Source organism: Suricata suricatta, chromosome 7, assembly GCF_006229205.1.
Source record: "Suricata suricatta isolate VVHF042 chromosome 7, meerkat_22Aug2017_6uvM2_HiC, whole genome shotgun sequence".
NCBI classification, from domain to species: Eukaryota; Metazoa; Chordata; class Mammalia; order Carnivora; family Herpestidae; genus Suricata; species Suricata suricatta.
In genome coordinates, this window is record NC_043706.1 from 129336527 (window position 1) to 129350530 (window position 14004).

General features: G+C 43.8%; 1 protein-coding gene across 1 annotated transcript in view; it reads right to left on the minus strand.

The window, feature by feature from the left end:
* LRP11 (LDL receptor related protein 11) overlaps positions 1 to 14004 on the minus strand; it is a 63413-nt gene that overhangs the window by 5605 nt on the left and 43804 nt on the right. Inside the window, exon 10 of the mRNA XM_029943250.1 lies at positions 2666 to 2761. Within this exon, the coding sequence (XP_029799110.1) occupies positions 2666 to 2761 (96 nt within the window). The remainder of the gene's footprint in view (positions 1 to 2665; positions 2762 to 14004) is intronic.

The following is a 14004-nucleotide window of genomic DNA, read 5'->3' on the forward strand; positions in this document are numbered from 1 at the left end:
GCACTGGGGGTTTTACACAGGGGACGAGTCATTGGATGCGACTCCAGAAACCACTGTTGTGCTATATGCTGACTAACTTGGAGGTAAATTAAAAAATAAAAATAAATAATTCAAAAATAAAGAAAGAATTAAGTGACCAGTCTAAGTTTGCACGGTCAGCGTGGAGCTAGGGCAGGGCCCCAGACAGCGCAGCTCCAGAACCACAAAACTTCTCCAAAGGGGGATGAGAGCATTATGTTAATGACTTCAGGTCTGGGTGCACAAACGTTTACGTGAAAAATACAATGAAGTATGATTACTATGAGAGAATTATATAGGAAGTGCACAAGTGAAAGATGCAGTTTGTGTATCTGGTTCATAAGATTTTTGTTTAAATGAATGACGGAGCTTGTTTGGGGTGCATGGGGGGAGATCTGTTTATTTTCTGACATTTTCAGATTGAGATATCTATAGATAATCCAGGTCGAAATTTCTATTAGGTTTCTGGATTATTTGGACTAACTACGTAAGAGTCTTTAGCGTCAAGGCGGTGATTGTAGCCACAAAGGTGAATGAGATCGTCAGAGAGCAAGGGAGAGGAGGAGGGCCAGGGCCGAGGGAGCCGGACATTTAGGAGGGCAGACTAAAGGAGAGAAGCTAAGAGAACAGAAAGAGATGGATCAGAGAAGTGGCAGGGCCGCCAGGGGAGAGGGGAGTCTCGGGAGCTCAGGGGAGAGATTATTTCAAGGAAGCTCTTGGCTGAACCAAATGCTAAGGAGAGGTCAAGTGGGGTGAAGCCCAGAGCGGCCAATGGACTTGGCAATCGCGAATTCATTTACAGGGAGACAGGATGGAGGGATGCTACTGTGTTTTTCTGTGTTGGGAGAGATCTGAATGTGTCTGCAGCTGTTGGGGGAATGAGCCAGTAGAGAAACAGAGGAAGAACATCAGAGAGTTAATCAATGATGGAGAAACGTTCCTGAGGAGATATAAGGGGCTGCATCAAGGTCAGGGGGAGACTGACCTTGGAAAGAGGGGACACCCCTTCCCTCAGGACTGAGGGAAAGGAAGGGTGTGGGTGCACATGGGGGAGTAGTCACATTCGGGGAGGGGTAGCAGGGGAAGAGGCTGTGCCGGGTCAGGGCAAGGAAAGCCCTAGAGGCTGCCCTTGTCAATGTGTGCGATCTGTGTGAAGAGCACCAGTGCCAAGGCCGCAGGGGGAGGGGCTGCGGTGGGCGACCCCAGCCCCAGGAGTGCAGTGCAGACGCAGCTGTGGTAACAACAGAGCAGACATATAATCTAGCGAACCCTTCTACCTGCAGAGTCAGCTACTCGGTAGCTGAGCTGTCAGATTGATTCCTGTTAAATGCTTTAATGACAAGGAAAATGAAATTTTCCATAAAAAAACACTGAATACTGAAAGTTATTCTGGACTTTTTAATACTCACTTGGCATGGTTTCTTTCTTCATTGTTTTTAGCTTGGGTAATTTGAGATTTAAAATTTTCTGACCCGTAATAAAACACATTGTGATGTAATTTTCTCAGGAACCAGCGAAGGAGATGAGTTGGGTATTCTGTGCATATGAGCTGGAGTGACATTCATAATATGTAACAACCGGAGTGGCCACGGCCACATGGAGGGGAGGCTTCCTGCATACATGTAGGCAGGGGCAGGGGCAGGCCTGGCCTCCCTTTGTCGATAGGGCACAGGGCCCTTATTATTCAGATATCTGGGGACACAGCCAAGGCCAGCAGACGGAGCAGCGTCAAGGTATTTGATGTCTGGATTATTTTGGCCATGCATTGGTTCATGGTTATATGTTAACTTTGTCCGGATTTACAAAGAACACTCTAGGGTAAAAACATCTTCTCCGTGTTCAGATCTATAATTGAAGAATCATATTTCGTTCTCCTAAATCTTCTTTTACTAATTAGTTTGTGGAATTTATGACTAAAACCTACCTTTCTGCAGAACCATGTCAAAAGTGTTCTCTTTCTAGTTAAAAGCAACCATAATTATGGAATTATGATATTCTTCCACTCACTAAATAGTCCCTCAACCTCCCACACTCTCTCCTCATCGCCTTTGGTCTCCATCACTGAGCAGCTGCAGAGAACGAGGTACTCTAAGATCTTTATAACTAACTCAAACATAATAGCCATCATTTATTTGGCTTATGTTAAGAGCCACACAAGGGTGCTAAATGGTTTACATTAATGGTTCCATTTCTCCACCCAACAACTCGGAGGCAGTGACAGCTGTCTTCTCCATCTTACTAATGAAGAGAATTGGGAACCAGGGAGAGAGGATTGCCGCAGATCATAGAGTTTAGTGGTAGAGCAATGGTTTGAACCTTGGCATCAGACTCTAGAGCCATGAATATCTAGTTCTTAACTTCTGTGCTCTGAATATTACTCTTTCCATAGACTGTTACACCTGGAAGGGAATATAGTGATAATCTGGTCCAATCAACTCAGAAAAGAGGAGGCCTAGGTCCAAAGATGTGAAGTTACTGGTTCAAGAGCCCACAGATGCAGCCTGATGGGGAGGGGAGAATTCCACAACTCTTCTGAGCCACAGATCGATCTCTGCTCTTGTCCTGGACTCTTACAGTTTCATCAACTGGAGGACATGTGGTTCTACACGTGTATACTCTGCAATGAATTTGCAAATTCTAGATTTACCTGTTTCTGGGGCTGGGTGTTCTCCTCCTCCTCGATCGCTCTTTGATTCAAAAATATAATTTTTTTCTTTTCGGTTCTTCCCTGAGGAACCACTATCTACACAAAACAAAGAGAACATATATCAAAGGTACATCAGAAACTTCAGGAAACAGACATGAAAATATAGGCCTATCTGTTTTTCTTAGGATGGATTTAAAGGACTTACAACATTTATTTCTCTAGTAAACCTAGGTTTGTGTTTGATACTCCAACACTAGGTAACTAACGTGCCAACTTTAGAATGCAGAGTATAGGATGCGAACAAAGGACAGAGAAAGGGGGAAAGGCACGTGTTCTAGAATTCCTACCAGCACCCTGGAGAAGGAAGGAAAGATCTCAGTTAGAAAAGTCAAGGGTGATCTCTGCAATTCATACCATGAAAAGCAGAAACAGTCCACAAAAGTTTTTCTTTAAAAAATGAACAGTGAGCTTGCATAAGGCACTCAGATTTGTCATTTGACTTTCTCACCTCTTGGCGTGTACCCCTGGCTCTGTTTTCTGGTTACGTCAGAGAGGCCTGGCACCTGGCCAGGTTCTTTTGAGTAGTAAGTGGGTCACAGGGCTGGGATTTACACTCAGGTGTGTCCAACTGCTGGGCAGTGGAAACCAGCACTTCTGATGTAATGATATGTTGTTGATTATTAACTCTATTCAGTTATGTTATACAGTTGAGAGCGAATAGTAAGAAAGATCAAATCTTAGGACTTTTATCCCAGGTCTGATAAGCCATGGCTGTACCACCAAATCGTTTCCTATCTAGGAATTTACAGCATCTGTGTGCTTATTACATAGACAAGATAATGGTTGAGCTAATGGAGTTGGCCTCATGCTGTGTGTGATCTCAAGTGAGACTGTGGGATAGTATCCTCAGTGACAATAAACTAGAAAAGATGAGCTAACATGAGGGATTCTACTGAGAAACAAAAGTTTATAGCTTCTTTACTCATATGTCATCAACAGATATGTTCAGAACACCTGCAATTGAAATAAGGCTACTTAAAGGTAGTATTTGTAAAATCCTTCAGAATCTGTACTAAGTGATATGCCTGGATTTACTAGGGATCACAAAAATCAACACAAGAATGGAAAATTACAGTTATTGCCAGTCCCTATAGAGCCAGAAAGGCAGGACTTGCAAATACCTGTTCTTCATAAAGGCATCCCTAACACTCCTCTTCACTCAGCCCTGCAAGCCATCAGTAGCTGTGTCACACAGACCATCCATGACACTCTGAAATATCCCTGACGACGGCCCCTCAGCTGCCATAGCTGTAGGTCTCCGTCACCTGTAACTCAAGCACTCTGCGTTCAGACATTCCTACTAGAACGCATCTGCAAAGCCTCCTCATCCCCACTCACTCAGATCAGTACAAGGTTAACCCATGTTTGCTTCTCATGGTCAAGGCCACAGCCGGCTCCCTACATTCGGCTGTGCCTCGGTGTGTCACTCTAAAAAGACCCATACACGCCACCTGCATATAGCCAATAACTTGGCTGTCCTCCATAAGCTGCAGGCCAAAGAGAATGAGACGCGGGAGTAAGGCAGCCAGAGGACCAGAGTTCACTTCCAGGTGGACTGCTCTTACTGTCCGCCTGACAGTTGCGGTGGAAGCTGCACTCCCAACCCGAACCCCAAGGGGAGGAGGGAGAGACTGTAAGGAGAGAGTGACCCTGGGAAGCAACGAGGAGAGCCAGCCAGGTGTTGGGGCGGCTCAGCCCAAGGACAGAGGGACTGCTGCCTGGGGCTGGAGACCTGTGTCCCAGTAGGATGGGGACAGGGATACTGCACGGAAGCCATGGGGTGGCTGGGGCCCTGGGGCCATCGAGTACCTGAGCTGTCATTCCACACGGCAAGCTGATTTCAACACCTTTGGATTTTGTGAACCAATTAAAACTTCAAAATGATTTTTGGAGCCAATTTAGGGTTGTCAATTTTTTATTTTGCCAAATCAAGACATTAAAAGAAATGGTCATTGAAGAGGGCCATTGCCTTCACCTCAGTATAAAGTAAGGAAATATGTAAATCCACAAAACATGATACATAAAAAGGACAGTTCTTTGAATTGAATGAATTTAGTCTCCTAGAAAACTCCCTGCATTGTCCTTATTTTTCTCATTTTTCCATGAGTGGATGAAAGCTTTATTATGGATGGATACTGATCTTTCTTCAATTGGCTTTAAGGACCAAATTATGTTACTCTCCTTTAAAAAAATCATGTTTATTTTTGAGAGAGAGAGAAAGAGAGAGAGCACCTGCACACGAGTAGGGGAGTGGCAGAGAGAAAGGGAGATAGAGAATCAGAAGCAGGCTCTGTGCTGCCAGCACAAAGTTCCATGCAGGGCTTGAACCCACAAACCACGGGATCATGACTTAAGCTGAGGTTGGACACCCAACCAACTGAGCCACCCAGGCACCCTGTCCCTCTCCTTCTTGACTCCTCCTGTCCAGATGCTTCGGCAGGACTTTCAAGTTCCCCATCTTGCCCTCCAGTCCCAACAAACACCCTTCACTTTGGGTAACTGGGATCCCCTGCTTCAAAAACTGTCATTCTCAAAGCCATTCACACATGCTATCAGTTAGAACCCTTGTTTTCCATGTTTTCAAACTCTTTCTGCCCATTCTTCAGAGCAAGAGCAGAACGTCCATGCCTATCACAGGTAGGGGCCACCTGTCCACCAGGCACAATGGGCACTGAACCTCACAAAAATGCTTCAATTAAATTTCTCTTAAAATCACAACAAAACGGGACGCCTGGGTGGCTCAGTTGGTTAAGCGTCTGACTTTGGCTCAGATCACTGGCTCGTGGTCCATGGATTTGAGCTCAATGTTGGGCTCCGTGCTGACAGCTTGGAGCCTGGCGCCTTCTTCAGATTCTGTGTGTCCCTCTCTTTCTTTGCCCCACCCTGCTTGTATCCGATCTCTCTCTCAAAATTAAATAAACATTTTAAAACCTCACAAGAAAACAATGGATATAATAATAATAATGCCTATATATAAGAGTGAATATAGCCTGTGTTATATTAATCTCTATACCAACACAGTCATAAAGTTTAATATTTTGGGGTTTTTTATGGGCCCATGAAAGTCATAACGAAGATCTATAAATAGCGAACCCTGACTACTCCAGCACTCAGAGGGGTCTTCCTTTTTTTCTTAAGTTTATTTATTTTGAGAAAGAGAGAGAGAGTGCATGCAGGGGAGGGGCAGAAGAGAGGGAGAGTGACTCCCAATCAGGCTCTACACTTACATGGGGCCCAAATTCTTGAGCCGTGAGATCATGACCTGAGCCGAAATCCAGAGCTGGTTGCTCAGCCGATGGAGCCACCCAGGTGCCCCCAGATCTCGGCCTTCTGAGCTTCTAGTGCCCTCACATAAAGTACCATCCAGGCAGGTCTTAGGGAACTGTAGCTGCTTCCCATCTCTGTAGCTAAGAGAAAGGATCCTTGAACACTGTGAGGCTTGCTGCCTAAGCCATCAACCCCTTGGGGCTGCACTCAGACTGCTGAGTTAAATTCTGGCTTTAATGCTCTCTAGCTGCGTGACCTATCTAAGTTCCTTACTTCTCTGTGACTCAGTGTCCTCGTCCATAAAATGCCGCCAATGATTTCTGCATATCACCAGGTTGCTATAAGACTAAAGAAGTGGGAGCACCTGCGTGGCTCAGTCAGTTGAGCATCGGCTCTTGGTTTCAGCTCAGGTCCTGATCTCAGTTTGTGAGTTCAAGCTCTGTGTCGGGCTCTGTGCTGGCCCTGCGGAGCCTGCTTGGGATTCTCTCTCCCTCCCTCTCTCTCTGCCCTTCCCACGCTTTCTTTCTGTCTCAAAATAAATAAATAAACTTAAAAAAAGAAAAAAAGACCAAAGAAGTGCTCAGTGACAGGTGTTCAGTAAGTACTCTTTCCAATAATAAATCTGGAAGTGGGAAGATCACATGGCTGGGAATTCATGTCCTACTTTTTTTTTTTAAATTTATTTTTGATACAGAGAGACAGAGCATGAGAGGGGGAGGGGCAGAGAGAGAAGGAGACACAGAACAGGAAGCAAGCTCCAGGCTCTGAGCTAGGCGTCAGCACAGAGCCTGATGCGGGGCTCGAACCCACGAATGTGAGATCTGACCTGAGCTGAAGCCGGAGGCTTAACCGACTGAGCCACCCAGGCGCCCCTATGTCCTACTTTTTAAAAATAATTGAGCCAGGAATAAAAAAAATAAAATTTACCAAAATCCAATCCTTTTCAGAGGATTCACTGGTTTGTCTTTTATCCAGTGTAAAAATATGAAATAACTAAACTCACAATCTTGCCTAGCCCTGTCTCTTTCTGACGGAGATGAGAGATTCTTCACCTTGATGCTGAAGAGGAACTCAGTACTGGGACCACCATTGCACTGTTTCTATTTTTTATTAGAACTAACGGTCTTGTAGGCTTGTAGCTCTCTTACCCGGGTTTCCTAGTGAGTGTTACTGGACTTGAAAGCCCCAGCAAAAATTCATCGAGCACTGACAGTACTAAGAGACATGAATTACATGTACACAAAATAGCTCATGCATCCCTACGGCGGCACTGTGAGAAGACACTGTTACCCTCTTTCAGACAAGGAGACACCGTTCAGAGATGTTAACTGCCTGGAGGTTAGTGCCATGTGGTGCTGGGACTGGAACCCAGGACCCATCCACAACAGGAGCTTTTCTTTCTTCCTTTTAAAAAAAATTTTTGGGGCGCCTCAGTGGCTCAGTCGGTTGAGCGTCTGGCTTCGGCTCAGGTCATGATCTCATTGTTCGTGGGTTTGAGCCCTGCATCGGGCTCTGTGCTGACAGCTCAGAGCCTGGAGCCTGCTTCCAATTCTGTGTCTCCCTCTCTCTCTCTCTGACCCTCCCCTGCTTGCACTGTCTCTTTCTGTCTCTCAAAAATAAATAAAAAGCATAAAAAATATTTTAAAAAATTAAAAAAAATGTTTTTTTAATGTTTGTTTATTTCTGAGAGAAGAGACAGACCTTGAGAGCAGGAGGGGCAGAGAGAGAGGGAGACACAGAATCCAAAGCAGGCTCCAGGCGCTGGGTTGTCAGCACAGAGCCTGACACGGGGCTCAAACTCAGGAACTGCGAGATCATGACCTGAGCTGAAGTCGGACGCTCAACCGACTGAGCCACCCAGGCTCCCAGAGCAGGAGCTTTTCTATTGAATCAAACTGCTCTCAAAGTCACAGATCCAAGAACTTAGAGTTTAGACTGTATTTTTTTTTTTACTAATATCTAGGCAAATAGAAAAATAACTAGGCAAAATCACAAACTATTTCCTTAGGAAGTCTGAGATAAAGCTCTCTATTAAGGATGCAGCAGAGAAATAGGTTAATTGGCCTTAGAAAGGGGATCTTGCCTTGGAGATGGGTTCATTTGAAAAACTAAACAAATTCATTCTGGATCTTCGGTTGTCGAATTTGAAGAGTATTTTCTTAAGTGCCCTCACGCCTGGGGAGAGGAAGCCAGGGCCGTAGGAGGTAGGAGAGACCAGGCAGTAGGGAGAGGTCAGCACACATAGGAGACTCAAGAAGCCACAGTTTTCACAGACTCTAGAATTTCCGGGGGACTTGCCCTGCCCGAGTCGGTGTTTGAAACATTCATTTCTGTTTTCTACATTTCAGGGAGGAATTCTCTGCCATTTCCGACTGCCTGATTCACTTTTCCTGGACAGAACACCACAGGAAATGCTCCGTTCCACGTGGTGCTATCCACACACTCCTGTGTGGCAGGTCAGAACAAACAAGACAAAGACGGCATTTGCTTCTGCAAATAACTCATTTTGGTAATGGTCCTTCTAGAAAAGTTAATGTCTTAGGAAGTTACGTTTTCCCTCTTCTGAGTGACCGATTGTGTTAACGCGTACCGCGCTTAGCTGGGAGCTGGGTAGATGTTGTTTTAATTTTATTTCCAGTCGCCACTGCACATGCAAATGTGTTCTGGAAGGAAGGTGGAGACACTAGCTGGGAAAGTGATTACAGCATGGGCCTCCTTCCAGAATGCACGATGCCTTCCCGTGGCCACGTGTCAACTAGCACAGACAACAGAATTGTTCTTGCTCACTCCTCACTGGAAGGCCACACTGCATGCCTGACAAGTAGGTAAGAAGGCGCTCTCTCCAGGAGATGTCCTGGATTGTGTGAGGACACGATCCGTTCATTTGAGAAAACACTTGATTCCTGCCATCACGTTGCAGCATAATGTTATTCCGCTGTGCTGCTCATCAGGCTTCAACAAATTCAAACCACCTCCTCAGAAATGTTATTTTGTAAACTTCTGGACGGGTTCTCCATAAGAGACAGTCCAGCATAATGAAATGATGAAATAGCCAAGAAAAATGTAGGGCACATGAAAAACTTTAAAAAAAATTTTTAATGTGTATTTACTTTTGAGAGAGACAGAGGATGAGCGGGGGAGGGGCGGAGAGAGAGGGAGACACAGAATAAGCAGGCTCCAGGCTCTGACCTGTCAGCACAGAGCCCGACGTGGGGCTTGAACTCATGAACTGTGAGATCATGACCTGAGCCGAAGTCAGATGCTTAACTGACTGAGCCACCCAGGCGCCCCCAAAAAACTTTTGAATATCCTTTAGAAGGATATCCTCTCTGGAGGAAACACCTCCCATAACAACGCAAACGGGTCACGGTTACCTCCAGAGATAAGCCAAAGAGTGGGGCTTCGGCATTTTCACCAGGGGAGTTGGAGACAGTGCAGGCAGACCCCCACGTGTCCCTACAGAGACCAGGCATTCTCCCAAGCCCGTGCTTCAGTCTGGATCCTTAAAGAATTCGGTTGACCTGCTGGACTGGACATGTATTCTCAACTTCCAAAAAAATGGATTCAAGGGGTAACTGGGCGGCTTGCTTAAGTGACCTACTCTTGATTTCAGCTCAGGTCCGGATCTCACGATTTGTGAGTTCAAGCCTCACATCAGGCTCCACGCTTGTGTGCCTGCTTTGGATCCTGTCTCCCTCTCTCTGCTCCTCCCCCGCTTGAATGTGTGAGTGCAAGAGTGTGCACTCTCTCTCTCCCTCAAAAATAAATAAATGTTGAAAACATTTTTTTTAATTAAAGAAGTGGATTTAACGTGAAAGTGGACACACCACTTTTCTAGCACTCTGCAGTGCTAGAAATCAGATGTCTTTCCCGTGGCTGGCTCAGCTAGGAAGAGGGCAGCCTTGCTAATAAACGACTTGGACCACACGGGGAACAGGCCCTCCAGATGCGGGCACATCTCACAACAAGTCCGCCACTGGGTCACTGCGTGCGGGACAAACACAGGCGCCACGGGGCTCTGCGCGTGCGGAGTGGACATTCACGGGTGACTGGAAATTTGTACAACTCCTTCACTTTACCCGTAATAACGTGCGCAGGATGAATTCCTAGGTGTAGGATAACTGGATCAGGACACATACAGATTTCATGCTTCTGAAAGTGCCCTCTAGGAGACTGGTGATTTTAGTCCCACCAGAAAGGCAGGAGTCTGGTTTCTCTGTGCTTCATACGTTGATAATATTTTTCACCTTGACAGTGTGACAGATGAAAAACTGCATCTCATTATGTTCTGTACTATATTATCAGTATTAATGATAGTATCTCCTTAACATATCTTCAGTGAGTTAAGTTTTTTATTCTTACAACATGTCTGTGGGGGAAGGAAGTGGCAGATTGTCCTTATTGTACTAGCTGATGATCCTTGTAAACTCCAGGCACAGGTCACAAATGGTAATGCATTTTAAAATTTTATTTATTTTTTAAATGTTTAATTATTTTGAGAGAGAGAGAGAGCAGAGGAGGGGCAGAGAGGGAGAGAGAGAGAGAATATCAAGCAGGCTCCGTTCTGTCAGCAGAGAGCCTGAACCAGGGCTCAGACTCACAAACCATGAGATCATGACCTGAGCCAAAATCAAGAGTCAGAGGCCCAACTGACTGAGCTACCCAGGCACTCCGGTAATGCATTAAAAATAAATTGTTTTTAGCATTTTTATTTATTTTTGAGAGAGAGAAACAGAGCAAGTGGGAGAGGGGCAAAGAGAGAGAGGGAGACAGAATCTGAAGCAGGCTCTAGGCTCTGAGCTGTCAGCACAGAGCCTGATGTGGGCCTTGAACCCACCAACCATGAGATCAGGACCTGAGCCAAAATTGGACACTTTAACCAACTGAGCCACCGAGGTGCCTCTGGTGATGAATGCATTTTAAAATCTATTTATGTCATGCTGGGTACAGCACAACTTAACTCCATGAAACGAGAGGCTGGGGACGCTGGTCTGGTGGCCTTGGGGATGGGGAGGGCGAGGATAGCTGCCTTCTCAACCCATCACAGGCTGGGGGGACCCTTTCTCCGTGTTCAAAGTTCCGTCCTTCTCTTCCCACTTTCCCCACTCTGGACTGTCAAGTATTGTGTTGTATTTCTTGTTCCACCTATCTCCCCATCCACTGCCTTCCAGCACCCATCCGTTTGTTCTCTGTATTTAGGAGTCTTTTTGTTTGTTTGTTTGCTTTCTTTTTTGTTTGTTTGTTTTGTTTCTTAACATTTTTGTTTTCGGGGCACCCAGTGGTTCAGGTCATGATCTCATGGCTTGTGGGTTCGAGCCCCACATCAGGCTCTGTGCTGCCAGCATGAAGCCTGCTTGATATTCTCTCTCTCCCTCTCTCTCTGCCCCTCCTCTGCTCTCTCTCTCTCTCTCTCAAAATAATTAAACATTTAAAAAATAAATAAAATAAACAAGTTTAAAAAATGCATTACCATTTGTGACCTGTGCCTAGTCTCCCTCCCAGATTCTGTGTCTCCCTCTCTCACTGCCCCTCCCCTTCCCATGCTCTGTCTCTCCTTCTCTCTCTCAAAAATAAGTGAACATTAAAAAAAAAATGTTCTTTATGTTTTTATTTTGGGGATGCCTGGGTGGTTAGGCATCCAGCTTTGGCTCAGGTTATGGTCTTTCTATCTGTGAGTTCAAGCCCCACTGCGGCTTGCTGCTATCAGCACAGTGCCTGCTTCTCCCCCTCTCTCTCTGCCCCTCCCTCAAATAGATAAACACTGAAAAAAGTAGTTTAGGTTTTTGATGAGTATGTAATAACACACGGAAATACTCCTGAGAAGAAGAAAAGTTTCATAAACATAATGTGTTCCTAATTTTGTTTAAAGTGAATAAATGTCCAAAAAACTACTAAACTGATACATGAATTCAGTAAAGTTGCAGGATACACAATTAATATACAAAAATCTGTTACATTTCTAAACACTAATAATGAAGTAGTATAAAGAGAAATTAACAAAAAATTCCCATTTTCAATTGCACCAAAAAGAATTAAATTCTTAGGAATAAACTTAATCAAGGGGGTGAAAGATTTGTACTCTGAGAACTATAAAACACTTATGACAAAAATTGAAACTGACACAAAAAAATGAAAAAATACACCATGCTCATGGGTTGGAAGAACAAGTATTGTTAAAATGTCTATACTACCCAAAGCAACCTATAGATTTAATGTAATCCTACCAAAATATCAATAGCATTTTCCACAAAGCTATAACAAATAATCCTAAAAGTTATACAGAATCAAAGAAGATCCCAAATAACTGAAGCAAAGTCGAGAAAGAAGAAGAAAGCTGGAGGTATCACAACCCCAGATTTCAAGATCTACTACTTAACTGTCATGACCCAAACAGCAGGGTGCCAACACAAAAAACAGACACATAGACCAATGGAACAGGATAGAAAATCCACAAATAAACCTGCAGCTCTGTGGTCAAAGGAAGCAAGACTATACAATGGGGAAAAGGCAGTCTTTTCAATAAATGGTGCTGGGAAAACAGCCACATGCAGAAGAATGAAACTGGACCACTTTCTTACACCACACACGTAAATAAACTCAAAATGGATTATGGATGTAAATGTGAGACCTGAGACCATAAAACTCCTAGAAGAAAACACAGGCAGTAATTCTTTAATGTCAGCCATAGAAATTTTATCTAGATGTGTTTCCTCAGGCAAGGGGGAAAAAAGTAGTGGGACTACACTAAAGTAAAAAGCGTTTGCGTGGTAAACGAGGCCATCGGCAAAATGATAAGGCAACTTACTGAACGGGAGAAGATATTTGCAAATGATAGATGCAGTAATGGGTTAATATCCAAAATGTATAAAGAACTGAATAAGCCCCACACCCTCCCCCCAAAACCCATAAATAATCTCATTAAAAGTCGGCGGAATACCTGAACAGACATTTTCCCAAGGAAGACATACAAGTGGACAACAGCACCACAAAAAGGTGTTCACCATTGCTAATCATCAGGGAAACGCAAATCAAAACCACAATGTCAGAATGGCTAACAACAAAAAAGATAAGTAATAACAAGTGTTGATGAGGACGTGTTAGAAAAGGAGGTTTGTACACTCCTTTGGTGGTAGGAATATGAACTGGTAAAGTCACTGTGGAAAACAACACGGAAGTTCCCCAAAACGCTAAAAATAGATTACCACATGATCCAGTAATTCCATTACTGGGTATTTACCCAAAGAAAACAAAACGCTAATTTGAAAAGATAATGAGCCCCTCTGTTTACTGCAGCATTATTTCTAATAGCCAAGATATGGAAGCAACCCAAATGCCCCTCTATGGATGAATGGATAAAGAAGTAGATATATGTATATATAAAATTATATTGTGGCATAATATGGTATATAGTATATGTAATATATATGGTATAGTATGGTATATAGTATATAGTAATATTCCATTATATATGTTACATAAAAAAGATGTTACATATATAATGGATATGTATATTACATATATAATGTAATATATATAATGGAATACTACTCAGCCATAAAACAAACGAAATCTTGCCATTTGCAACAACATGGATGAACCTAGAGAGTATAATGCTAAGTGAAATAAATTAGAGAAAGACAAATACCACACAGTTTCACTCGTATGTGGAAATTAAGAAACAAATCAAATGAACAAACAAAAACAAAAACAAAAACCAGACTCTTAAATATGGAGAACAAACTGGTGGCTGCCAGAGGGGGCCTGGCTGGGGGAGGGGTGAAACAGGTGCAGGGGATTAAGAAGACACTTTATCATGATGAGCACGTAGCAATGTACAATGTACAGAGTTGTTCAGTCGTTATATTGTATACCTGAAACTACAACACTGTATATTAATTACACTAAAAAAAAAGTGAATAAGTGTGTGCATGTATGTATATAAATAAAGTGACCAGAAAAAATGCAACAGACTATTAATGGTTAAGTTTTGCAACATGGACCGATTTACCCAT